The sequence below is a fragment of the Volvox carteri genome (assembly GCF_000143455.1).
Source record: "Volvox carteri f. nagariensis unplaced genomic scaffold VOLCAscaffold_48, whole genome shotgun sequence".
NCBI classification, from domain to species: domain Eukaryota; kingdom Viridiplantae; phylum Chlorophyta; class Chlorophyceae; order Chlamydomonadales; family Volvocaceae; genus Volvox; species Volvox carteri.
Genome location: NW_003307591.1, coordinates 732,986 through 760,372, shown reverse-complemented (window position 1 = coordinate 760,372; position 27,387 = coordinate 732,986). Strand labels below are relative to the sequence as shown.

General features: G+C 57.0%; 5 protein-coding genes across 5 annotated transcripts in view; 2 read left to right on the top strand and 3 right to left on the bottom strand.

Annotated features, from left to right (window-relative positions):
* Positions 1-515: 515 nt before the first annotated feature.
* On the top strand, positions 516-746 carry VOLCADRAFT_36736 (uncharacterized protein; the record flags this gene model as incomplete). The annotated part of the gene is made up of 1 exon (XM_002955088.1): positions 516-746. A coding segment is annotated over one exon (231 nt), but the record flags the coding sequence as incomplete, so codon positions are not given.
* Positions 747-1,391: 645 nt separating this feature from the next.
* On the top strand, positions 1,392-5,322 carry VOLCADRAFT_106662 (uncharacterized protein; the record flags this gene model as incomplete). Its single annotated transcript, XM_002955087.1, has 5 exons — positions 1,392-1,469; positions 1,787-1,837; positions 2,030-2,071; positions 4,149-4,322; positions 4,919-5,322. The coding sequence occupies 5 exons, from the start codon at positions 1,392-1,394 to the stop codon at positions 5,027-5,029; spliced, it is 456 nt and encodes a 151-aa protein (XP_002955133.1). The 3' UTR covers positions 5,030-5,322.
* Positions 5,323-7,007: 1,685 nt separating this feature from the next.
* On the bottom strand, positions 7,008-10,511 carry VOLCADRAFT_96006 (uncharacterized protein; the record flags this gene model as incomplete). The annotated part of the gene is made up of 5 exons (XM_002955032.1): positions 7,008-7,796; positions 8,073-8,340; positions 8,446-9,252; positions 9,930-10,324; positions 10,440-10,511. 5 exons carry the CDS (start codon positions 10,509-10,511, stop codon positions 7,008-7,010), a joined length of 2,331 nt encoding a protein of 776 aa, XP_002955078.1.
* A 1,860-nt stretch (positions 10,512-12,371) lies between these two features.
* VOLCADRAFT_106661 (uncharacterized protein) lies at positions 12,372-22,296 on the bottom strand (the record flags this gene model as incomplete). Its single annotated transcript, XM_002955031.1, has 11 exons — positions 12,372-12,854; positions 13,298-13,529; positions 14,139-14,354; positions 14,792-14,971; positions 15,226-15,318; positions 15,616-15,699; positions 16,209-18,613; positions 18,848-19,000; positions 19,228-19,952; positions 20,351-20,575; positions 21,281-22,296. 11 exons carry the CDS (start codon positions 22,294-22,296, stop codon positions 12,505-12,507), a joined length of 5,679 nt encoding a protein of 1,892 aa, XP_002955077.1. The 3' UTR covers positions 12,372-12,504.
* Positions 22,297-27,021: 4,725 nt separating this feature from the next.
* The window catches only part of VOLCADRAFT_96004 (uncharacterized protein), a gene marked incomplete at both ends in the record, with an annotated part of 1,595 nt that continues 1,229 nt past the window's right edge, over positions 27,022-27,387 (bottom strand). The window contains one exon of the mRNA XM_002955030.1: positions 27,022-27,152. Coding sequence (XP_002955076.1) covers positions 27,022-27,152 — 131 coding nt within the window. The remainder of the gene's footprint in view (positions 27,153-27,387) is intronic.

Below are 27,387 nucleotides of genomic sequence, written 5' to 3'. Positions count from 1 at the left end.
ATGCATACGTATGTGTGGCTGGGAAATGAAACGGAGACGGCGCCGCATTTGCTGCCCGAGGGCGCCGCCCGGGCCGCGGGCGGCGTCGGAGGCGCTGCGGCCTTGCTGGACCAGCTGCCGAAGCGCAGCTGTACGACACCGCGTCTGGAGATGCTGTACAGAGTCGGCGGTCCGCTACGTGTGGGATCACTTTCTGGGCGTCGACCGCGGCGGAGCATCACGTCACCGCGAGATGGCGAGTCGTCGGCTGCGCTGCCATTGCGCGGCGGCGGCGGCGCCGCCGCTTCTGCAACCAAGGTAGGTGGGTCGTTGGGTGGTGGTGCAGTGTGTCGTGTAGCGCAACAAGCTAAATACCGAACCGCTGACGGGATGGAAAGACACCGGAAACATCGAATGCCGCCGGCTTCCCGGCTTGACCTCCACTTGCGCAGGCATTTATGCGAAGCAATGCGGTCCGCATGAGCGCATCTGCAGCCGCCGTACAGCGTGCATCGTTGCTGACGTCGACAGGCTCATTGACACCTCGACCGTCAGGCGCCGCCGTCGGCGGCTTATTGACACCTCGACCGTCAGGCGCTGCCGTCGGCGGCTTATTGACACCTCGACTGTCAGGCGCCGCCGTCGGCGGCTCATTGACACCTCGACTGTCAGGCGCCGCCGTCGGCGGCTCATTGACACCTCGGCCGTCAGGCGCCGCCGTCGGCGGCTCATTGACACCTCGACCGTCAGGCGCCGCCGTCGGCGGCTCATTGACACCTCGACCGTCAGGCGCCGCCGTCGGCAGCGGCTTGCTGGCGACGCGACCGTCTGGCATGGCCGCGGGCGGTGGCGGCACTGTCGTTCGCGGAGTTACTGACCCACAGGTCGGCGCCGACGTGGGCGAGTGAACCTTTATGCGGAGTCGCTGAGGTCTGTCCTGGCACTGTCATGTACGGCCAATGTGTACAGGATTGTACGGATCTGCTGGGACGTGACGTAATTTATGAAATTGATGACGAGATATGATGAATGTTGGCATGTAGGCAAATGGAACATTTTATGTAGGTGCATTGTATATGCATATGTGCGTCTGTCTGTTTATCTTTATACACGCGTGTCTCGAATTGCTGATGATACCGGTGACCCTCATAAATTGCGGGTTCCTTCGGTGATTGCCGTACTACGTGTTCCGCCGCAAGTTGCCAAGATGATGGCCAGGGTTTAAGATATGGAATGCCGGGTTTGACATTTTTCGTTGCCCAGGTTTTAAAACACTCTCTCTTGCATATTGGAAGGGGTCAACCAGTTACATACGCCCCCTCTCCTCCGTTTTCTGTGGTGAACCATTTACGTCTGACACAGCGAGTATGGCCCCGGGGGCTCACCGCCCGTACCGTTGTCCCTAAATGGATATGCCGCTCGTTCAGATACTGCTACTGCTAATGCTACTCCTGGTACTGTTGCTGCTACAACTGGTTATTTTTGTTGAGGTAGGAAAAGCATGCTGATGCTTATCCAACAGTTTCTACTCGAAAGAGTTTATACTTCACCGGTTCAAACCCGGCCGCTAACGAGGAATGGATTTCTCCCCTCTTTTGATTACCATTTCTGTCCATCTCTTGTATTGCGGAATGACGTGGCGGTCGTTGTGGCGTCTGGAAACGCCTTAGCGAAAAAGGAGGCGGAGGGGGCGGTGGGGGGGGGGGGGAGAAAGGGGAAGGGCGCATGTGGCGCTGTGTATCGCCGACTCACCGATCGGCATCACGACCACATGCGGAAATACTCCCCCCCCCCTTTCCCCCCCGAGGGGAAGGGCACGGGGGTCTCCGATGAGAACCGTGCGGACCCGGAGACTCTGGTGAGGGGGATGAGGCGGGTGATAGGGGTGAGGCGGGTGATAGGGGTGAGGCGGGTGAGGGGGGTGAGGCGGGTGAGGGGGTTGAGGAGCGGCCGCCCTGTGTCACCTCGGGTTTTTTTAGTACATCCCCTCCCATCCATTCCTCATCCCCCTTTTCCACTCGGAACCCCCACCCCAACCACACGTTCACAGAGGGGCTGCTCGCTGGCCCGGATGAAGCGGCCGCTCCCGGGGGTGGGGGTAGTACCTGATTGCCTAGGGGGGAGGCAATCATGAGCCTGGGTCAGACTGGTGTTTCTAACCGCGTTGTTGGCGGGTTGGCGGTGGGGGGGAGACGGCGAGGGTGGGGGGGATGGCAGTCCGGCGCTGTCTGCGGGGCCGAGAGCGCCGCGGCAGTTTGCGGTTAAGCATTTCGTCTGTCTGTCTGTCTGTCTGTCTGTCTGTCTGAGAAATGTTATTTCTGCATAATCGCCCAACGCATCACAGCACGCGCGCGCAATCGCCGCTGTCGCTGCTGAATCCCAGAAGGACTATATTGCAACACGTACGGCGTTCCCACTGTACTGCAAGCCAAGCGCACTGCGTGCAGAGCCAGAAAATCTTCGTGTGTCTGTATGTCTGTACGTATGCAGGCATGTGCATGGTGCTGTTGTTGTTGTTGTTGAGTGTTTGTGCCTGTTGCGAGCAGGGGCACATCCGTAACGGATGCCAGTTCATATCGGTGTGCGTGTGCGTGTGGCGGCGCTAAGGAGGCAGCTTGTGGACTGGGGTATTCCACGCCGTAATCAACATGTACGGAACATTAGCATTCATAATACATCAATCGTATTAGCAGTAGCGTATGCCTGCATGCACGTGTGTATGCTTGCCTGTTCATACGCCTGTGTAGGCCTGTATGTACGTATGTGTATGTGTATGGGGTGGGTTGAGGCGGGATTAGCTGTGTGTGGAAATCCACCGTTATTTCCGTTGCCTTAGTCGGTACAGCCCCCCCTCCTCCCCTCAGAAAGTGGGGGTAACGGGGAAGCGGTTGCGGTAGCCATAAGAGGCCGGTACGGCAATGGTACGGCAGGCCCCGGAATGTTTGACGATGTATGTATGTCTCTGGGGCGAAAACAGAACACCGAAGAGTTCTAGCTGAGCGAGATTTTGGGATGTTAGGGATCTTTGCACTGGCCCCTCCAGAGTTGTGTGTATGTCCATTTATATGTATATCTGTACGGACGTATGTATGTCCAATGCGGCGCAAGCGCCAGAGGTTGTTGTTGTGACTAGGTTGCTTTGGATGTACGGGACGCGTACGAACTTTTGGATCCGCAGTACTGCCGTAACGTCGTATTAGTAATGGATGCCCGAGATGTGAAGAGCTGGAAACCAACAACACGCCCATCGAAGTTACTCTGATGTTGACCGATGGCGACGACTGTAAGACGCAAATAAAACAGCTTTTTTTAATTGATTTAGGGTTTTGCCCCTCAAACCCAAGCCTGTGCGGGACCCATCTTCGGTGGGGGGGCCTGGCCTCCGCCAGCACTGACCCGCTGAACCCGCCGCCAGTCGGGAAGTCGAGAGCAGCAGCAGCACAACAAAACAACAAGGCAGGCGGAACGCCAGGCAAGCACCGGGCTCAAAATATCTGATAAGCAAAAGCCATGAACCTGTGAACAGCATGCAACACTGTTTATGTACACATACAGATATAGATTATATGCGCATCGGTAAGCTTAACGTGCCGGAGGCCTCCTTCGCACCATTGTGTGTGTTTCGCCTCCACCCCGAGTTACACACGCGGGCGCACGCCGGAACGAGTCTTCCTAGGTGACAGTTGTGTAGGCCTTTCTGTGCTCCTGTCTCCCATAACCGTATTCTCATGGCTGTGTCAACTCGAACAAGCTGGCTGACCTTGCAAAGATTGGTAGAGACGGAAAACAAGGAGACAAGCTGCCAAGGGCCCTTACACTGCAGAATGCAAAAAAGCTACAAGCTGAAGCTCTACTGAGTGAAAGGCAGAATGCCTGAAACGAAAGAGCTGAAGCAATTAATACTCGCCATTCCAATACGGTTGTACAACAGTCGCACAGAACCAGACTTAGAGACTCCGATCGCTTCGCTCCGTCGTATCTAAGTCAACAATTGTCGTGCCAAGGTGCATATACATGGATGCGGTAACGTCTTTTTTGTGTGAAGTAGTGGGGGGTATAACAACTCCACCCGTGGCCATTAGCATGCTGGCAGTCCCCCTAGCACCTTCCCCCCGATGTCTAGGGCGCCACCCTCAACCTCCTCGTCCTTCTCATCACCCATGTGTGAGTGCCGACTTTTCCGAAGTGAAGGGACTTTTTCAAGTTCAGCCACCGCCACCGCCACCGCCACCGCCACCGCCACCGCCACCGCCACCGCACCAGCATCGTCCAGTGGAATTTGTCCCCAGATCAACGGCGGCTGCGTCAACTCCAACCCGCCCTCCTGCTCGGTAGGCTCGCAGGTGTGTCAATATAACCGAATCCATGCGACACTTTGAGGACATCACTGCCCTGCAGTGCCGTACTGCAACAATGCCTTCACCGCACGGAAACCCCAACTCGGGAGTCGTCATTGAACGCACATACATACATACATACACACACACCATAAGGCCGACAACGAACGCGGCGCATAACTGTGCCTGGCGGGGAAGAGTCATCAATTAATACTTAAAATATAAACAGCGCGCTTTTTTACGGCCGCCATGTGCTGGTACTGCTACTTGTACTCTACTGCTAAACCCTTAAGGGAAAACAGCGGCAAGATCTCGATGATAAGAACGAATTCAGCATCATGGCTTTTGTCCGAGGCGCATTTTTGGCGCCTTTCTTGGCGGAAACAACTTCTCTGATTTTCCGGTTGACAGGCCGGTGTCAAGTGTCTCGGGCCCCGAGCCCGCCCCCTCGAGATCTCGGGGTGGATCCTCTCTCTCCGTACAGACCACACAGCGTGTTTCCAACGTCAACATCAACATCACACAACGGCGCCCTGCGTGTGAAATGAAACCCGTAGCAATTGCCGCTCTCCTCCTCATTCTTCTTCCGCGAGCATCTTTAGTGCCGCATTGCAGCTCTTCTTCACGGCGCAAAGGCACAGGCAGCTGCGGCACAATGCGGCGGCAGCGCCACCACCCGCAGCGAGCCCTCGTGCGACAATGCGAATGTGTGAGATGACAGGATATCGCGCAGTCCCCGTGTACGGCCGTCGTAATTGTACGGCATAAAACACCTCCGAACACGGTTTCTTCTATCATCTCTTGGTTGTGCCGGTCTTCACAGACAGACATTCATAAACAACCAAAAAGGACAGAAAAAGCCGCGGCCGGACACGGAGGAGCCCCGGCTGGCTGGTTGGCTGGCCAAGAGCCTTGGCAAGTTGGGGATTTAGGGGGAGAGGACAATCCAGGAAAAATGTTGTATCTTAGGGCGCAAGATGCGCGACGGATGGGGGTGACGGTGGATTGAATGTTATACTTCTTGTCCCCCGTCCCCCCGCGCGATAAATGAATGTGCGTCTCAGTCAGAAAGGACGTCAGGAGGGAGGTCACCACGGAATTCATAATACAGGTGCTGAGGTGCGGTGCCGTGGATGTGGTGGTGTGGCCCACCGGGCGGCGAGGTGGGAAGCGAGCGCGAGAGTGTGATCCGCTGCTCGTCCATGAACGCCGTACGAAAGGACGATGCCGTACGCGACCCCTTTCCTCTTTAAGATGATCATGATCATGATCATCGTCACCGTCATCATCGACACGCGCCTCAACGTGCATACACGACCTCCCTCCCCCTCTGCCCCGGGATGAAAGGGCCACCGAAGGGATGATGCCATCACGTCCGCTTACCGCCCTGGGAGCGTCGTAATACGGAACCCAGCACATACATACATACATACATACATACCCGCGCACGCAAGCCCACATGCCCTGAAAATGCAAACGAAAGAAGGTTGGGTTGGCTTTGCCACGTCCCCCTCCAATCGGGGTCCTTTCGCTTCGTTTGTTCATTCGCCCGCCCTCTTTCCCTCCTACCAGCCAGCCAGCAGCAGTTCCTCCGGCTTTGCGTGATGGAGATGAATCCTGGGTCGCAGCGGAAGTCCGTTGCGTCCTTCTCTTTCCCCTATTTGACACTTCGCCCCCTCCCCTCTCTTCGGCCCCGCTGGGGAACCAAAACGGCGCAAGGGCCCTCAACCCAGTGCCCACCGGGTCCAGGAAATGCCTATGGCTGCACGCACGTATGTGCATATATCCATATCACCGTCACAGCAAAACGAAATAACTTATAAACTGGACATCAACCGAAGCCACCCGGGCGGTCCAGCGTGCTGAAGTTGGCACATGTAGTACGACACAAGGCTCAGGCGTAGTTGGATGTATACGACATGTATACGACTCCTTTGTCACCGATGTCCCACACATTGTGCGATGGGGCGCCGCTATAAGACCTGTAGCAGTTCTTCGTCTTCACGGACCATACGACATACCGCTTCAGCTGCGGCGACCACCCGTCAATAGCCCTTCCCTTCCCGTCCCTGGCCTTCCCCTTCCCCCTCCCTCCCCTTCCACCTCTTTGCAGGAGGCGGACCAACGGGTTGCAAAACCTCGCCGCAGCCCTCCTGCCCCGTCCGCGAGTGTGGACGGGGCACAGCAATTTTCTCCTGCAACCTCAATCCCGCTAGACAGACAGACAGACAGACAGATACATACCGGGCCCAGCCGGGGCCCTGCACCAACCTAAAACCGAATGAAGCCCAACAAAACGGATATATGACCTGTTGCAGTCCCCACAACGGCCGTACTGCAGTACACACAATACGTAAATGACCGGATGCCGGCATGCGCGACCTTTGCGTATATGTTGGTATATATGTTGATAAGTAAAGTATGTATGTATGTATGTGAGCGGAGTGTCATTTGGAGGGGAAAGCCGTGCACGTGCTTCCGCGCCGCGGGACAGGCTGATGCGGCTTCGGGGGCCCTCGTACATAGCTCCGTACAATACACAAAAAATAACAATTTCACGACAGCCGCGACGGAGCAGAGGAGGAAAGACCCTTAGCTCGTTTTCCTCGTGCGCCGTAAACCTGCTCCCCAAAGCTGCACTCTTATGTGGTCGCAAATCTGGTTATGGTTATCACTATCTGCTGGCCGACCTTATAGAGCAGCGCCAACAGCCGGCGCCGTGGCCTCCGTCTCGGGATGGGTGGGGGGCCCCGGTCGGGCCATCGCCGCCGGCGCCAGACCCCCCCCCGGTGGTGGCTGCGGAACCCGAGCCGCCGACGTGCCGCGTGCCGACGCCGCCGCCGGCGGCGGGGGGTCCAGGGACGGTCGCGGACCACCGCCGCCACCGGCCCCGCCGCCGCCAACGATGCCTTCCGCGTACGACAAACGGATGCTTGCCAGACGCATCTTATTGGAGCTGCGTTCGCACGCCTGTACGGCATCTGGCGACGACAAAAGATTCTGGTCGGCGTAGATGTCCTCCGGCGCGTCCAGCGTCAAAGTGGCCGAGCATGAAGCCCGTCTGGCAGGTGCTTGGAAGATGTGCGGGCCACCACCGCCACCGCCACCGCCTCCGCCACCGCCACCGCCTCCGCCATCCCCGCCTCCGCTATCGGCCGTGGCAAATGTCCGCCGGGGACCCCCGTGAGGTGTCGTACGTTCAAAAGCCGGTGCGCGGGGTGTGATTTCTGGGTGTGGCTGCGATGGCGTCTGCGACAAGAAGGGCGACTGTTGCGCTAGCTGCGGAAGACTAAGGGGCTGTGGGGGGTGGAGTGGAGGTTGCTGTGGCGGTGGTGGCTGCGGCACTGGGCGCTGCGGTGTCAGCGCGCCGTCGATGGTGCCGGGCACGTCCGGCGCCGGCTGTCTGAAGCGACGGTCAAACTCCGCGTCAACGGCTGCTAGTGCGCCGTCATCATCCAACTCCAGGGAACTGTTAAAGTCCTGCGGTGGCGCCGAAACCATAATACGCAGTTGAAGGAACGGAGCTAATGATGTGAGTTCCGTACACATTTTCGATGTGCGAAACCTCCGTAAACATTTCGGTGTACAGCAGCACGGATATGACGCCATCTTCGCTGTCCGTGCCCTGGCACTCCTGCCAACCCCTGGCGGGTGGAACCTTAAAGGACAACAGATACGGAGTACAAGCCGTACGGCTGGCGAGTACAAGCCGTACGGCTGGCGTACCTCTTCAAAAGGCTACACCCTTCACCGCACCTGTAGAATGCCGCCAGACGTCTTGGTGTACGATCCAGTAAGCGCCGGCGCCGACGGCCGCGACAGGCTTGTCCACGAAGACCCTGACGGCGCCACCAATGGCTGACAGTTGCCGCCGCCGCCGCCGCCACCGCCGCTTCCCCCGCTGCCGCTCACCGGCGCCTCAACCACGGCAGCGGCGGCGGCGGCGCGCTTAGCGAGGGACGCCGAGATAGCGGCGCCGCCGGGCCCGGTAACGGACGGCCCGCTACAGACGGAGTTACGACGACTGCGCGGCATGCCAAAGTCGGCGGCGCGTGTAAATGACGTGCTGACAGCACTGCCTCCGCCTCCGCCGCCGCCAGTGACGGAGCTCCGCCTCTCCGTCACGGACCTTCCGGAACCGGCATGAAGGATGTCCGGGAGGTGGAACGACCCGAGGACCTTGGCCAGAGCCGACGTCGGGGAACCAGATGAAGATGTGCCGCCGCGGGGGGTCGGCGGACGGTCTCGTACGCTCTGCAGGCCGCCGACGCCGGCGCCAGCAGCGGCACTGCCCAGCGGCGTCATCGGCGGCAAGTGATCCGTACTTGTGGACCGGGAGGGGAGGGGCGACAGGCTGCTGCCGCTAGGGCGCGTCTGCGGCGGCGGGTGCAATGGCGGATGCGGCGACATCGCCGACGGCAGCAACGGAATGTCAACTGTAAGGGATCCGCCTCGTACTGGAGGCCCGCCATAAGAAAAGCGCCGCATGCGTACGCCGCTGCCGGCGCCGCCGCCAGCAGCGGCGGCGCTGCCGTCAGTTGCGTCGCGCTGCGTCGATACCGCTGCTGCCGCCGCCACAGCCGCGGCCTTCGCCAGGTGCTCCCGCGCCAGCTCCGGCGGCACCGGCAGCGCCGCCGCCGTCACGGCGGCGGCAGCAATGTTGTGCGGGTACGGCACGGCGGAGGGGGGGGATGTTGCACGTGGAGACGGCAGCTCCCCAGGACAGGTGAGTCGTGGGGACGTGATGTACGGCATGAGGGGAACAGAGCGCCTTCCCAGGTCTCCGGAGTTCAACGTCAGAAAACCCGGGGGAGGGGGAGGGGGATGGGGGCCGGCGCCTCCCTGGTGTGTGGCGGCGCTTATGCCGGCGTCCGACGCCCCGGGCAGGAGCATGGAGGAGCGCCGGCGGATTTTGGCACATGACCGCGAGGTGAAGCTGTGAAGCGGGATTATGAACAGACATGACAACAGAGGGATTCGGGATGGCGCGGAGTAAGGAGAGAAATGGCACAGCGGCGAATAGGAAGCGGGTGGTTGGCGTTAGTGGGGGGAGCAACGCCAAGTACTGGATGTTTGGGAAGTTAGAGGGTTAGGTGCGCTTATGTTTGTCTTCTGTGTCCCGTTGTTATTTATGCGAGTGTGTCTCCCCCTGTCTGTCTGTGTGTCTGTTTGTCTGTCTGTCCTTCTGTCTGTCCTGTCTGTCTTCCGTTTATCTGTCTGTCTGTCTGTCTGTTTGTCTTCTGTCTGTCTGTTTGTCTGTCTTCTGTCTTGTCTGTTTGCCTTCTGTCTGCCTGTCTTCTATCTGTCCGCCGTCTGTCTGTCGGCCTGTCTGTCGTCTGTCTACCTACATAACAGGGCGTCCCAAAAAGGTGGTCTTGAAGAGCTGAGTCTGTGAGTATGTATGTATGTATATGATTCTGCACGTGAGTATGTGAGTATGCGAGTATGTATGTGATATGTGAATATGTGATCTTGTCTGCCAACTGAAGGTGCACCTGTGCGATCATCAGTACCTTCCCCCATGCCGCCATCTTGAAGTGTAAGAACCCCCAAAATATTAACACGAACGCATTTCCGCACTGTTTCTCAGGTGGGCAGACGTTTGTGGCTTACCTGTCGTTCCGTAAATCACCAAACTGGCCCAGGTTTTGAATCTCCGCACGCATCATGGCGGCGCTGCTAAGGCGGGCGAGCGTGGGAGTCTGGCTGCTGTGCTTGCTGCGAGTTACGCTAAGGTCCATAGCGCTTGACTCGTGCGGGGTGGAGTTTTCGCGGTGCAATCCGACCGCATTCGCCAGCCCTTGCAGCAGCGACCCGACAAAGCCCGTTGCAGAGTCCCGCCGGCCAGAAGAGGATACTTTTGGACCTAATGCTGAGCTCGGGCGCATTCCGGAGAAGGACGAGCGCAGTGCTGCTGCTGCATTGCGCAAATTCTTAGCCATCCTCGGCTGTTCGCCGTTTTGGCTGTCTACGGGTGCAGCTCCTGGTTGTTCCGAAACTGCCTCGTCCTGATGGGAAAGCATTAATGTTCGACTGATCAGGATGGATGGGAATTGATGTAGGTAAGGTTGTGCGGTAAATGTGTAAGGCGACCACTGTTAAGAGCGCCGTGGGCCCACCCACCTCCCATTCATTTGGAGAGACGTTTTCCACATGGTTATGTTTGACGGCGCTTGCGGAACCCGTTGTTGCCATAGTATTAGAAGTCGTCCTATCTGGACGGAAGAAGCGTAGACTTCTCAGCACATCCTAGTGGTAAGGAAATCCTTACGATTGCAACGTAATGGAAACGACTTCTGAGTTTTACGGGGAAGCCTTTTGAAGAGGGTCTGAAGATGCGGGGTAGGTGACAGTGGCTGTGTGACCTCAAACTAACCTCACTCGGCCAACCAATTCTGCACCACAATAGACAGTAATCTAGCTATACAAGTAGCAGTAGTGCTGCGTATATCTCAATAGGCCGCGAAGAAGGTCATGTCTGACTACCGGAACTAACTACCCTACGAATTAGGCAATGCTTACTTAGTTTGCAAGCACAGATTGTGTTAAGCAGTATCTCACAACCTATTCGCGGGGGATAGGGTATACACCTGTGCGATATTGGCGTTTACTGCGAGGGTAGGATTGGGTCTCGACAGGAATTTGCTATCCTCGCTCATGGATAGCAATTATAAAAAGTTTGGCATATGTTCAAAGCATTGCAAGTAGAAATGCAAAAAATGCAGCCTAACTGCGAGATTGATGTGGCCTTAAGAAGCGTGGGGAGTTCCTGGCCATTCGGGCTTTTGGAACTTGGGGAGAAAAAGCCCCAAATGAGCTTATGCCATATCGTTTATAGGATAAACTGAAAAACTTGAAAATGTCGCAACCGGCTGAAGACAACAACCTTCCTGACATTCGCCCGCTATGATCGCCAACATCCTCTAGGAGCTGTGCACGCAATCTGGGAAAGGCGGATGCCCTTTTTCCTTACAAAAATAGACATGTGCAAAGAACTTGTCAGCTGTTACGCTACAGTCCTGTGCAAATTGCCTTCCGAAAGCAAAGACCTTGCACGTGCGACGACGAGCACGGACCGCACCTCACGGACCAGCTACACCTGCGCGCTGCATCAGTCACCACATGGTGAAAACCCTTTTTGGATCCCCTCAAATTCGCGCCCCTCGCGTATCAAACCTCTATAGCACGTATCCACATGCGATCCCTACCGGCCGCGAAACACAGAGAGCCCATTCACCCAGTCCAGCCCCTCCATATGCCAATCCTCAATCACCATGCACACTGCTCGTACCCGTTACCGCGCACCAACACTCAAGGCGCCCTACTTCTTCGAAGAGGCATACAAACACACACACACATACCTGCTCCGAGACTCACCAAAAACCTCGTCGCACCTCTTAACCTCCCGTATAGCCCCCAGGCACCGGATGACCAGAATTAAATTCTTAGCCCAAAAATTTGCAGCGCAGGTTGGATGCGGCCGCTGGAATATGTCTGCCTGAAGACTGAGGCTCCATACTGCCGCACTGCCGTACTGTGCAGTACGATGGATTATGTATATATGTATGTACGTATGTACCTGCCACCAAAGCAGGGGCGTCGGCAGCACCCGTGCCTGGGGGACCACCCCCCGATGCTGCATGGGCAGGTGCTTGGCCTTTCCGCAGCACGCGCCCAACAAGTCCAAAACATGGACTAGAACCCATTTTTGCGTATGTACTTAACCTCACCTCACCTCACTCGCGTACCACATCATCCGCATTCACAAAAAAACCTAGGTTATGTTATCCATCTGGCAGGCTGATTTCTGAACCGCGATATTAAGATTTCATGCCTAATCATCGACGAATAATCTTAACCTCGCTAGCCGCCCAGATTCTTCTTTTTTATTACCATCACCACCAATATCGTCATTACCATCACCACCAACATCGTCATCCTTTTATTCGAAACAGGCCGTTATCATCATCATCATCATCATGTCGTCATTATTCCCAACCAGCACAAAACAGCTAGCTACTTGTTCCACCTGGAGGATCCCACCCACATAGAGGTGCGTGTGTGTGTGTGTGTGTGTGTGTGTGTGTGTGTGTGTGTGTGTGTGTGTGTGTGCGTGTGCCCCAATCAACCGTAAGGCCCAACTATCCACACACGCACAATCCAGTCCCCTCCGACAGGTGTGGCCAGGTCAGCTGTACAAGCGGCCCATTACGCGGCCCGTCAAGGCATGCGCCAGCATGGCGGGCACCGCTGCATCCGCCAAATTGACCCACGGGTCCAAGGAGGTAGCGAACCCCACAATGACGCACACCGCAATGACCAAACTAGCGTAGCAGCTGTCGATTGTGACGGAATGCTTACGAGCCAGGCGCAACACGCTCTTCATCACGGCGTCCATGTCTATGCCGGCGGCGCTGTGCACGTCACAACGGGCTGCCGCCAGGGCTACCATATCGGCCACGAAGGCAGCCGGGTCAGGACAGGCCTGGGGTCGAGAGGTCCAGCGGAGCAGGTGGCCCGCAGCGGAGGCGCCATCGCCTGCAGGACATAACAGATAACAGATAACAGACAACAGACATACATATATATGCTATATGCTACGCATACAAAGTCATGGATTAAAATTCGAAACAATACACGCACATGCAGATAGATAGGTATGCTTGCACGAGGGCATGAGAGCATTCAACGGTATAACCCGAAACATGTGCATAAACAACGCACATGGCGTGGTCGCAGCACGGCAACGGTGTACGACAGCCTGCAGCAGTTCCCTGTGGACATGCGCGCAGTAACGCAATGCGACACCCTGCGTGCTCCGGAGCCAGGTGGCGGGCAGTCGGCTGCTCCGCCACCAAACAATCTGCCAACGAGTTCCAAGTCGATAATCCCACGAAGGAATGAATTTTCATATTCAACAAAAGAATGCCAGCTACCCATGGCCCCACAGACGCAGCACGTAGACGCAAACTCACGCGCACCTCGCAACATGTGGTGCAGGAAGGAGATGAAGTGGTGCCGTACAACAGGCGTCAACTCCTCCGCGAGGCCAAAGTCCAGCAATACGAGCTGCACTCTTGCGGCAGCGACAGCAGCAGCGGCGGCGGCGGAGGCGGCAGCATCAAGCGAGTCCGACATCACCGGCGCCGCCGCCGCCTCGTTGGCGCCCCGCCCTCGACTGTCCTTTCCAGCTGCCCGACTTGGTCCGGTCTGCTGCGGGTGGCGCGGATGGTGCGATTGGCTGAGAGTGGGTCGGGGTCCCTGGAGCGCCTGGGGCAGTGGCCGCCCGTCGGGCCCCACCAGCCGCACCATGACGTTTCCTAAACAGGGAGTAAGGAGGGTGAGAGGTGAGGCGGGTGAGGAGGTGATGGAGGGGAAGGTTATGGAGGCTGAGGGGAAGGAGTGCATGTCTAGCGGAGGGCCAGACAGGAAGGTCGGAAAGGAGGTCCAAGACGACCCAAGGCAAGGTCTCGGTCCATAGGTTTGGCAGACAGACAGACAGACAGACAGACAGACGGCCTCAGGCACAGGCCGGCAGAGGAGGCACTTGCTCGGGGGCCGCGGCGACTGATGTCGGCTGTGCGGGTGGGGACAGCGCAAATGGCCCTTTCCCCCCTCCCCCCCCACTCCCCTATCCACCCATTTCCCCACCATTCCCAACTCATGTTCATATGACCATACCCATACCCGTACGACCACCCGCGCCTCCTAGATTCCACAAATCCCCGACCGACCGACACCTGGGTTAATGTCCGCGAGGCCTCTCCCCTCTTTCCCCGTTACAACCCAAGCCCCCACTCTGCAGCCACCCCACACCCTCACCCTGCCAGCCCCCACCCACTCGCCTGGATGCAGATCCGTGTGCACGAAGTTGTCCTGCAGCAGCATCTTGAGGTAGGTGTCCACCCCCAGACACACCACCGCAGTGTTGAGGGGACTGGGCTGCCGGATGAACGCCGCGACACTGGCGCCCACCTCCCAGCTCTCCACCATCACCTCCCGCCGTACCAGACCAGGCAGTGGCCGAGGAGTGGTCACCTGCGGGCGACGTACAGGCGTACAGACTTGCGTGCCATCCTCGCTAGTTCCTGCCTGCAGCTCAGGCTTTAAGAATATATGTATACATATACATATACATAATAATTGGGAAAGCAGGGACACCTCCATATGGAGGTTTGGGGTTGGGGGATAGGAAGAGGTAGAGGGTGAAGAGGAAGGGGAGGGGGTTGAACGGACAGAGTTGCGCATGTGACTCGCTGCGGGGTACCTGACTCCGCTGCGTATTAGGAAGGGGAGGGAAGGACCAACCACCGGCTCGGACACAAACCCAAAGTGATGCGTTGGTGATGTCGGAGTAGGTGGGTTGGGATACCGTACAGTCATGGATATTCATGGTACGACAATACACATGGAAATCAAAAGTCCACGTGTGCTCCAACCAAAGGCCAGGGCACCCACCCCTACCACCACCCGACCTGTTCAGCCACTCTGCTGAAGTTGAAGTAGAAGCGGCGCAGGTGGGCGGCCTCCACCCGCAGATCCGCCTGGGCAGTCATGGTGCTGCTGAACTGGCTCACGGTCTCGGGCAGGGACAGGGAGCGCAGGGAGGGCAGACGGCCCAGGGCGGCGGCGGCAGGCTGCAGCAGCGCGAAGTCCTGAAGGTTAAAACAACAACACCGCAGTAAAGTGGGGATGCGACATGGGGCTGAGGGCTGCTGGCGATAGTAGCAGGCGGTAGTAGCAGGCGAAAGGGAGCGCAAGTTGAACGTGGCAAGGGGCTATTATGGGGGGGAAAATCCAAGGTGCATGAAGACTTAAACGAGGGGACCCTGGAGAACAAGGAAACGCAGGAGTCAGGTAAGGAGCTGCTCTCGTACGACATCAATAGGGTGACGTCTTCCTTCCGTACCTGTCGTATCCGGAGCTCCACCTTGGGATGCACCACCTTGACCGCCACCTCCAACGGACTGCCGTCACTGCGGCGCATGAGAGCTCGGTGGACCTGTGTACGGCAATGGGCATGTGCACGGCAAGTAACGGTACTGCAGCACTATTACAAGAAAGGAAGGGAGCAATCAGTTAACAGCTCAGATGTGCAGTCGTACGTTTACGACATGGACGTGGCCAGTGGCGAGATCGACGGCATGGCGGCAGCAGTACGGCAGCAGTGGGGAAAAGTCGCTAGCAGGACTGAAAGAATAGATCTAGAATGAACCACAGCTCTACACACATACATACACACACGTATACGCAGCTTAATTCATTTAACACACACCCGCACGTAGATGCATGTGCTCACCTGGGCAATGCTTCCCGAGGCCACTGGTCGCTGGTCGAATGCTTCAAACATGACATCCAGAGGCACTCCGAACGCTCGCTCTACCTGTTTGGGGTGAAAGGGGTTTAGGGCATCATATGCAAGCAAAAGATCAAATGGTTGGCGGGGAGGAGCAGCTCGCAGCTCGCATTCATGCTGGTGCGATCTCGATGCGAGAAAGTCAACTGCCGCCGTCCAATGCATCAACTACCGAGGTACGGCAGGAATATGCTCTTATTGACGTGGGGGAAAGAGGTGTCCCTGGAGGTGTGGCTGTGGCTGTGGCCGTGGGAGCGAGCTCCGGTGGAATGTTTTTTCCGCAAGTGCGCGGGAGGCCAGTGCAGGAGCACCGGCGCTCGCAGCCCTCGCCGCTCGCGTCTCCTGAAGATCTCAACCCCGTTGCACATCCCTCCCCTTCCCCCTTTCCCCTCCCCTTCCCCCTCCCCCTTCCTCCTCCCCTTCCCTTCCGCATCCTTCAGTCTTTTTCCCTCGCCGCAAACGGTTAACCCCATTCCCCTTGCCAGCACTTGCCAAGACCTCAGCCGCACTACATAGTCCCTTTCCCCTTCTCCCACCTGGCGCTTGGTGAAGGCGAAGCTATGCCGGGGCGCCTGGTCATGCAGCTGAGATAGCGCCTCACAGAAATCATCAGGGAAAAGGTCCACCCGCGTGGCCGACCACTGACCCCACTTAATGAACGCAGCGCCGCTCAGACGACAGCCGCCCAGCAGCAGCCGCCATGCGCATCGCCGGCAGCCAACAGTCAGCGAAGAGCCGGGCCGGCGCGCGGCAGCAGCAACGTTGCCGCCGTTGTCTCTGCCTCCGTCTCCCAGCATCGTGGAAAGCAGCAGCAGCGTCGCTCCGAGGGTTAGGAACGGCGCAAAGACGGCGATCAGGTAGGCGGCGCGGCACAGAAGACCGAGCAGCTCCCACAGACCCGTGGGCCGCTGCTCGTGGTAATGGCAGTGGTGGTGCGACCGCAGCGTGCCGGCGTGGTCTCCTCTGCCGTACAACAGCAATCCCATCGCCTCCGCCTGCTCCTGCTCCCGCCGCAACAGCCGTGTCTCCTGGGCACGGGACAGTGGCGGTAGCTTCCAGGTATTCCCGATACCGCCGCCGCCGCCGCCGCTTATGCTGCAGTCTTCCAGCCCAAGTGGTTGGCGTGCGTCAGGTTGCGCTGTGCCGGGCCCTGCCGACGGCGATAGAGCCCATGGCCGTAGCCGCGACTGCAGCTCCTGTTCATGCTGGTGATGCTGCCAATCTGGCCGTAGCTGCGTAACATCGCAGGCGCCTTGGCTGTTGTTTTGGCTTATTCCACTGGCGCTAGGGCTGGGGTTTGTCCAGGAAACCAGAAATGCTGCCGGCGGCAGACCTGCTGACGTGGATTGGGCCCCGCTCTCCCCGTCCGTACAGTCCGTACGAGGGGTCACACCTGGCAGCGCAGCAGTACTGCAACCACAGGCCCTAACGGCGCCATCTGCGCCGTTGGCATGACCCAAACCACCATTACCAGCGCCCCCGTTACCTGTATGCGGTACAAATCTTGGGGCGGTACGGATGATGCCGGTAGAGCCGACACTGCTGCCGCCACCTGCAGCTTCGCCCGACGCCGCCCCGGCGGCGGACGTGTTGGCCGAGGTGGTGCAGCTGATGCCACTGCCCCACGAGGAGCTGTTGTCATACGGCAAGGAGCTATCCGGGGTCGCGGAGGCTCCGGAATCAGTGGGCGGTGGTTGAGGCCATGGCGTTGGTGCCGTACCGCCGTTACTGGCGGCAGCTGCAACGGGGACAACCGCCGCCGTCACCGTCACGGAGCCCTCGCGGCCGGCGGCCTGCGGACCCAGCGCCGCCGCGGCCGCCGCTGCAACTCTAGCCATCACTGAGGTTGCCAACGGTGGTGACGGCTCCGCCGCTTCCAGCTGCGGTGGCGTCGACCCAGCGATGGCCCTTAGGCGAGGGAAGCCTCGGCATGCAGCCGTTGAAATGGACATTGGGCTGGCGTTTCCAGAACCCCCCGTGATCACGACCACCTGGTGCTGCAGTTCAGGGGATCCTTGAGCGCCACCTCCAACTGTGGCATGAGCAGAGTTCGGTGGTTGCCGCGGCGGCGGAGCCGTCATCGAACTCACTGAACCGGCAAGCCGCCCTGGTGCTGTCCGTCGCCGTACTTCGCCGTACGTCGGCGGCACCGAGGAAGGATACGGACGCTCTGGAAACAGCTCCAACGGGGTTGAAGCGGTGCTTGGCGGTGTGACCTCGCCATCGCAGAACTCCGCCTGAACCGCCGCCGTAGTTTCCATGGATGCCAATGACGACACTGCGGGCGGCAACTTGGGACGCCCAGCTTGCTGGTCCCGGTCTACCGCGGGCATGATTTCTGGGCACACATGCCGCGGCTGGTGCAGCGGAGGCGACTGGGGCATCGGCAACGTGGACGGAGCGCTGCAATCGACCCATGGGTCTGCCACAGTTGCACGGGCGGGTAGGTCACGAGACGGGACTCCCGGTACCCGTTCCGCCTCCGCCGTAGCAATGGGCAACCCGCCTCCAACCCCTTGGGGCCGCAAATCCGTTGGGGCTGCAGTAGAATGCGCCGCAGGGGCAGCGGTCAATCCCGTCATAGTCGCCTCTACCGCCGTCGCCTGTCGCAACGCAGCGCGCCGGCGGCGAATCCGTCGGCCATGGCTGTACGACATGCTGAACAGAAACCGCCTCCGGCTGTATCCACAGCTGCCACACTCCCACAATCCCGCACCGCCGACGTCTCCACCGCCGCTGACAGCGCCCCCTCCCCTCAAGCTGTCGAGGGCACCGCACAGCGGCACACCGTCGACGGCCAGGCCTGCAGCAATGCTACACCGCTGTAGCGCCTGCAGTGCGGGCTGTAGCGGAGGCTGCTCGGGCAGGTCTCCCAGGTGCCTCGCCAGGCGCTGTGCTGCGGCTTTATGCAGTCGCCGCCATGCGAGCTCCTGTGCACGACCTTCATGGGCAGGCACCGGGTGCGGCAGGGCGGAAAGAGAATGAAGACAAAGGAAGAAGACAAGGAAGACAAAGGAGGCAGTCAGGGAGTGGAGGGTTGAACCATATGGTGAAACGGGGATGGTTTACGCAGAAGACCTTCCCCAAACCCCCAGCCCAGCACACCCGCAATACCCCAGCACCATCTTCACAGCTGCATGGGGTGGGAAAGGGGCCCACTTCTTGTCCTGCTCACCTGGCGGCAGGCGCCCCAGCTGTGCTTGGCGGGCCAGGCAACTGTACGACAAACCTACTGCCGTCAGATCCACGACGGCCTCCGCCAGCGCAGCGCTGGAGGCGTGTACGGCACGCCAGGCCCTGCCCGCCAGGGACAGCAGCGCCGAGGTGCCTGCTCGGCGGTTGGAACGGTTGGTAAGCAAGGCTTCAGACTTTGAAGACAGCGAAAGCCACGGAATTGCAAGGCGACGGAGTATGAAGGACAAACCCTCCGCCCCATATTCTTGCGACAAAGGAAATGGTGATGACACCTATGACCATTCCACTTGCCTGCTGCGTCCGATGCTAACTCCTATAGCCCTCACTCTTCCTTTAGCACTGTTATCAGCTCCGACTCACCCAAGACGCGTTCCACCAGCGCTGAAGCAGGACGGGCTACATGCCCCAATCCGCCCATCAACCCGACCAGCCACCGTCGCAAACTGTTGCTCGCTGGCGTCTGCGGTGGCCGCGCACCACCCGCCGCAGCGTGTCCTCCTCCTCCGCCAGCGGGCGAAAAATCCACTTTCAGCACGGCGCTTTGACCGAACCATGGATTGAATCCCACCGCACCCAAAGCTCCAAGATCACCTCTTTTTGAATGCGCTGCCAGTGGCCCACACTTGAGAGCGCGGTCGTGGCAGCTAAGGTTGTGGCAAGGATCTGTGGAAAGAGGGAGGTCGAGTTCAAGGCTCGCCAGCTGGGGTTCCATGGGTGCTTGGTCCAACTCCGTCAGGATCTTTGGCAGCGGCAACGATAACCGTTGGACTGCTGCCGCCACCAGCTCTGCCGCCAACACTGTCAAACCCGGCAATTCCAAGGACGACGCCACCGCTGTCGCCGCATCAGAATGCAGCACAGAGAACAGCAACAGCGCCCCGGCGGTGGATGCATACTGGCGAATCGTAGTAGCAGCTGTGGCGGCGGTTTTGCCACCATCTACCCTATGGCAGCGGCGGCGGCCGACATGCTGGTTTCTGCGGCACGCTGCGGCGGCTGAAGCCCAGGCGCCGCCGTCGCCAGCTACTGGGCTGGGGCATCGTCGGCCGTCGCACTGGCCAGCAGAACGCTTTGGACTACCATACCTTCGCCAGGGCGACGGAGAACGAGCCCATGAACCATGACTGAGAACTGCTGATGAGGATTGGGGTAAGTCGCACGGCCCTGCGTCACCTGCACGCACAAATACAGCCCCACAGTGAGCAACTGGATCTGAACGAACAACGGAGCAGTGTAACCTGGACCTTCGTACTCGGGGGGGAAGAAAATTCTGTAAAGGCATGGGTGGCGCAGCGGACACGTCGCCCATATCCCCTCCCCTGTAGCATCCCACGCAAGTATGGGAGTTCCTTCGTTTTCCGTAGATTAGACCTAGCATGTTTATGGGCTGGTGTGGTAGTTCCTGGACCGAGGCTGTAAGGGTGACGATTGGGGATCCCTACGGGAGAACCCTAAGCCGCGAGCCTGAGAGATGCCAACGTACTTATTGACCATGATTTTTTCGATAAGCGTTTGGATACCTGTGCTGCCAAATCGCAGACGCACGAGCTCTATGCGCAAGTCCGGCCGTCCAGAGGTGGTGGCGCTGACCGCAATGCCAACTGGGAAATCAACCGATAGTCCCTCCGAGATATACAGCGTGTCATCGCAGACAGGTCTACTTTCAGAGCCGTATGCGGGATCGTCCAGGGCCTGGAGCGTCCAAAGCCTGTGGCAAAGGTCAAACGTCAATGGTCACCGCCGGGTTGGTTACTAAAGCCGTTCGAGCCCCACGGCTTACTGCTGTATCCCTTGCAGCATATAAAAGTGATCTATGGCTAGCTCACAGCAAAGCATGTGTTGCGGACCTCTGGGAAAAAGCGGCGGACCGCCGAGGTCCACAGGCCTTGCCCTCCTTGCAAGACTCCAACGCCTGAATGCACCTGACGCTATCTGATCTTCTCGGTTTCTCGGATTCTCGGTTTAAGAACATCGAAGAAGCTACAACACATCCACGACCACCGCTTAGTAGTCGCTGCCACAAGAAATCCGTCTCATTTTTGCAGTGGTGCCTTCTTTATAACTCTTTACAAACGTGATGAGAAGCATTCAACATCGTTTCAACATCTGGAATCGCACGGCTTTCGGTCACAAACTTGCTTCTAGCCCCTTGGAGTTGGTTGCTCAACCGTAATGTTCCGGAACTTGCAAGCAGAGGTCGGCAAATCGGTTTCTACGGCTGCGGGAGGGCATAATTTCGGTCAATAAACCTAAAAAAAAAATTGGGGCGCCTTCCGGCGCCAAAAAACAGCATTTCAGGGCTGCACGTTCCGTACACATGGCAGACTGATCGTTTTACAGGGGGGGAAAGTCGTCGCCGGGCAAGTTCTTGCGCCACGAAGTTAGTGTCGCCCCCCGAGCTATCCATCCTCACAAAGCCGACCGCATGCGGTTGAAGCGCGGGTCGCGAAGGGTATTCTCGACCTTATCGGCGATGTGCGTGTAGAGGTGCATCCTAGTGGAGGACTTGTACTTGGCCATTGCCCCCTTTAACACTGCATCCTCCTTCTTGAAGGATCCCGACGTATTCAGCTTCACGAAAAGACTCTCGTTAAGCCGGATAGCTGACAAGCGCGTCCGGGCGGAAAAGACGCGCTCGCGATTGACCGACGTGGGCTTAATTTGCACACAGAACAGCGCGAGCTTCCACATCTCCCGCACGCGCTCCATCAGCTCCTCTGCGGCATCAGCACCCTCATAGCCCTCATCACCAACACCGAACACCTCCTCACACCCAAGGAGCTGTGACAGCAGCTGCTGCTGCTCCACGTAAGACTTCAAGAACGCCTCCCGATCCTTCACAGCAGCTGGCCGCAACTTCCACATCTCATGCTTAAACACGGGCAGCTGCAACTTGGCCTCCTCGAAATCGATTTGTGGATGGCAATCATGCATGTGCTTCTTCTCCTCCAGGCGCTCCGTGAAGTAGCCCCTCAGTGCTTCAAACGCGTCCTCACCCCAATCGTCCACCTCATCCGGGTACTCGACAGGATCAAACAGGCCCAGTGCCAACAAGAAGCTGCTGTTAGGGAACCGTCGATCGAGATATTTGATGAGATTCTCGGTGAACTCCTCGAAGAGGTCGTGCATGATGCTCTCTGGTGACTCAGGGACGTTCGACACGGGGTGACCATGAAAGGATCTGAACCCCGTCGCTGCCATAAGCTGCCAAAAGGACTTCAGGGCAGGAGTTGTGTGCTGCCCTGGCAGCACATCTATGAAGCTCATCCGCAGCAAGCGCTGCACTGCCGCAATAGTCCCAGCAACATCAGAAAACTTAAACTGCTGGGCTTGCATTAGCTTGAACACACCATCCGTCTGCACCAGCACATCACAGATGAAGTGCAGGCCCACCAGCGTCCAGAAATTGCAAGCAGAATCCCATCTCATAGTTACGGTGTCGGAAGAACCCTTTTGATCATAGCTGGAACGTTGGATTATGCCTTGTTGAGGGTTACAAGTTATGGAGGAGGCCGAATCTTTGTACGATAACCTTTCCGTTTTAAGGTCATCAAAGAAATGCTGAAACCAGTCCATGCATTCTATAGGCTCCATCAACCCAATCATCGCACCTGATAACTTCAGGACATCCCCCGACTCCCACAATCCCTGGTCCCGTGAGCAGTTGCCAGACCCAAAGGTCTGCGGTTTCGGGTCATGCTTTCCGGGATTTTGGATTTGTGAAGATGACACAATGGCCAAGCTCGATATCGCCCTCTTTGCAACTTACGGATCACGCGCGGACACCACCTGCCAGGGAAAAAGGGACCTGCCATCAACCTTTCACCAGTCGCTTTCTAGTCCCCAGAAATCAAATCCGACATAATTTTGCTTCTCTAAAACGCTGCATTTTTGCAGAAGCCTGGCTCGATCAAGTCTCAGTTGCTTGACTGGGCATCATACTCGAACATTGTGAAACACAAATGGCCTTTCACCTACACCCAGATTTCCCCCTTCCAATGCCCTCCCTGCTGTCTCCCGGCGGATGCCGCAGACCCTGGGCCCGTCACCGCCGCGGCACACGTGGTGTTTAGTGCCTCAGCCGCAACCAAGTGTGACAATTCCATGCGGCAGCCTTGGCAGCTGGCAGAGGTTACGACCCAATGTGGGCAATGCGGGTTTCCACAATACAACCCAGCAATACACCTGATTTAGAGCTTAACAGCATCTTGGTCACAGACAGTAAGGGGTGAGCAGCTTAAATTGTGATGAGAGAAGCGCCTGGGTTGGGCAGCTTGTGAGAGAAATCTTTTTGGGGCCTACCTCCATAACTCTTCCATCAGTGCATGGCTGTTCATGCCAGAGGTGCGGCAATAATGGCATAGCCTTCGATAAACTTACGGAAGTAGTTCGTCAGCCCCAAGAACTTCCTTAGTTCTTGCAAATTGGTCGGGGTAGGCCAGTTCCGCACCGCAGCAGTCGGATGCCATCCTGGAGACGATGTGACCAAGGTATTCAACCTGAGGCTGGGCCCAGTGGCACTTAGAACGCTTGGCAAACAGTTGCTCACGCCGTAAGATTTCAAAGACCAGCAGCAAATGCTCCAGGTGCTCTTCACGTGTCTTTAAATAAACCGGGATATCGTCTAGGTAGCAAATGACAAAACGGTCTATGTAGGGCCGAAAGGTTCGGTCCATCAGGGCTTGGAACGTGGCAGGAGCGTTCGTCAAGCCGAAGCTCAGCACAGTATACTCATAATGACCAGAGGGCATACGAAATGCAGCCTTCGGAATATCTGAATCAGCAATACGGATTTGATTGTACCCCTGCTGTAGGTCAATAGAGCTAAAGAACACCGAGCCACGCAGTCTATCCAGTAGATCATGGATGATTTTAGCGATTTTAGCGATTTTTTACAGTGGTCACATTTAGACCCCTGTAGTCTATGCACATACGCAGAGTCCCGTCCTTTTTACCCACAAATAAAATGGGAGCAGAGTACAGGGATGTGCTGGGTCGAATATACCTTTCCTCAGTAGGTCGGCTACCTGGCGTGTCACCTCATCCAGCTCCAGGGGACTGAGGCAATACATAGGGCGCGAAGCAGGCTGTGCACCAGGACTCCATACCATACCTTTGGCTCCTGGCCCAGGAGCCAAAGGTATGGTATGATCTACAGGTCTCATCAGGGGAAGTCCAGGGACCTCACGGAAGATATCTGAGTATTCATTAAGAAGGGCTTCAACGGCAGGGTCATTTTCAATGATCTGGGTAATGGCTGTATTCAGCTGCAATTTAGGCCATACTAGCAATGCATGCGTCCCCTTGTGAATCATAAGGATAGCTGCTTTGCACCCAATGGGCTCAGGCTCAATTCGCTTACAGCAGCAGCAGCAAAATTCACACAGGGTTCGGAATGCGCAGCACTAGTATTTCCTTCTCCCATCCGTCCTGCAGTGGTGAAAGGCCGCCTTATAACACAAGGTTCCCTTCTGCAACTGCAAGGTGTGGGTCTCATAATTTAGATGAGCCCCATACTGATCAAGGGTAGCGGACCCTAAGATAAACTTGGCTGCATCAGTAAACTTAGGCAGCACATATGGATGGACATTTAGGCGCAGAGGGCCCAAGGATATATGAAGGAACACTTGACCCAAAATGACCTGCTTACCCCCATCAGCAAGGGTGACCACGATGCCGGTTGAGGTTTCAGTCCGAGCTGCTCAACAATGGACACGGAAATGAAGTCATCGCTTGCACCAGAGTCAGCCATGGCAGTTAAGGAATGTCCAGCGACACGAATGCCAATTAAAGGAACTCTGGGCCCTGTTGACGCAGCAACTTTTGCACACATGACTGAAACATGGGGCTCCATGTCAAGGTGCCCCAGGACAAGAGGGGGATCGTACCAAACATCAGCAGTATACGGCAAACCTGGAAGGGAAACAAGTTGACCCGTCATGTCTACACCGTTGAAGAGCTTGCTACGGGCACGAAACTGCAGAACCCGACGCATCCCTGTCAGCAAGGAGGCAGCCCTCCAGGATACATGTGCTGGTAACAGGAGACAGGCCACGGTGTCAGGTCGCTGATGTTTGCAAGTACGATAATGAGCAAGCTGAGACTGAAGTTCTTGGAAAGAGGAGGGGGAAAACCAAACGGTATGCCCACCCAATTTGCTAGAGGTTAGACGCCATGGGATAGCAAACAGATTACCATGCTCATCAAAACCAGGACGAGCAATACGAGCGTCAAACGAAAAACGCCGCCCAACGGCCTTCTCAACTTGGTTGAACACGGCCGGCAAAACAGCACGGACAGCATGTCTAACCGGGCAGATTACAGGCACCGTTCGGGTTTGTAACCCAGGGAGTGCTTCCCTGACCCTGAGCAACCCCCTATTTGTCCACGTTCCTAGCTTTCTTCTCTGAATGCAACGGGCACTCCGCCACTAGGTGCTTGTCCTCCCCATAGCGGAGGCAACGGCCATTTTTCCGGCGGTAATCATACTTAGTAGTACAGTAAAACTTAGTCATCCAAAGCCCAGACTGATTGTCCACTTTCCATTTACACCAGGCCATTTTGTTTAACTGCTCTTTAGGCGAAAAGATGATGTCTATCGATGAGCAAATCGTAGAAGTGTCGGGAAAGGTCGCGGCGGAACCTAACAACAAAGGCCTATGGCGAACTGAAGCACGACAAATAACAACGCGAGGAACGACAACGCGCGAAAAATCTTCTCGACGAGGCCCTCAAGAATCTAATAGCCAACCCTGATTCGCAGACCACCAAGGATGAATGGGAGCGGCCGCGGAATATGACAGGTTGTTATAGAGGTTGTTGTGCGCTAGAGATTTGCAAGGGTTATGTTATGTGCCTTGCGAAACTAGTCGCAGTGCTTGTGACTGTGTAATGTCAAAGTAAGGTTCTTAGGTTCATTAGAGCCGCCCTCCTGAAATGAACCTAAGAACCTTACTCCGACATTACACAGTCACAAGCACTGCGACTAGTTTCGCAAAGCACCTAACATAACCCTTGCAAATCTCTAGCGCACCAAGCTGTCATAATCAGCGCCCGCTCCCATTAATCCTTGGCGGTCTGCGAACCAGGGTTGGCTATTAGGTTCTTGTGGGCCTCGTCGACAAGGTTTTTCTCGCGTTGTCGTTCCTCGCGTTGTTATTCGTCGTGCCATAGGTTCGCCAGGTGCTCACGTAGGCCTTCGTTGTTAGGTTCCGCCGCGACCTTACTCGACACTTCTACGATTTGCTCAAGAGACGTCATCTTTTCGCCTCCTAAAGAGAGGTTAAACAATATTGGCCGGGTGTACATGGAGTGTGGGATATTAGTCTGGGCTTGGGGTTGCTAAATCCTAATCGAGGTCAGGATGCCCTGGAGTGGTCGCTAGTACGGCTGCCACGTAACTAAGCGCAAAATAAATTCTGAATTTATTCGAAAGCTTACAGGATGTACCTTGTTACCGCTTTGCTGCAAAATGGCCGTCCCCCATCCTCCATCTTGTTCAATCCTCGAACTATCTGAACGAATTCGCATACACTTATGACAACCTTGGCCACGGTGTCCCGAATCTTGTTCTGAATACCTAGCCAACTTGCCGCTCCTAGCTCCATGTAACAGGGTATTTCCACTTGGCCGCACACTAACTTTCCAACATTATCTTTAACGTGGATTTAGTGTGTGGCTATTGAGCAGGTGTTTCCACTAAGCGCTCCGGAACCATACGACAGGTTGCTATTAACGCACCAAATCATTGTAATAGTAAGAGTGGGTGTGATATAATGCGCAAATCATTGCAGTTTGGTCGACTAATTGCTGGAATGTGACAATTCGACCGGTCCTGCTCGGAATTCCACTGGTCAGCGGGCTATTTGCGGCTGTGGATAAAGGAAAATGCAAAAGTCAACGAAGGACATTGAGGAAGGAAAATGGCTGACAATGAATTTTCCCGCTCGGAAGTTAATGCCCAGGTCTGAGGCCCTGATAACTAGTGTGCCACTTATGCGGACTTAGTGTACGAGGCGTTTCCACTGGGCCCTTCGGCGCGGCGCTTACAGGGCAGTCTCAGTTGGTCGGCCCTTCGCCTCCACACAGCCCCCCGGGGCGGGTCCCCAAGAGGGCCCCGAGGCGGCAGGAGGACAGCACCTGGCGTCTGACCAGTCAGCCTTCAACAGTCATGCCAACCGTGTCATCAACCACAACATTGCGGCCGCTCAGGCGGCCGCAGTGGAGTTTGACGAGATGCAGGACACCGAAGCATGGGTGCAGCTGGTCATGCAGGTGGCACAGCACTACAAGACAGCATCCGAGGCGCAGCAGACCCAGAAGCAGCTCAACGACATGTCACAGCTGTTGCCCTACAAGGAGGTCATCCGCCTGGTGAGGGATGGTGACCCGCATATGACCTCCCTTGTCTCCTCTGAACAGTGAGCGCACCTGGGTGCAGCGCTTACAGGGCAGTCTCAGTCAGCCAGCCGGTCTGGCTCCAAGCTGCCCTTCACCTCCACACAGCCCCTCGGGGTGGGA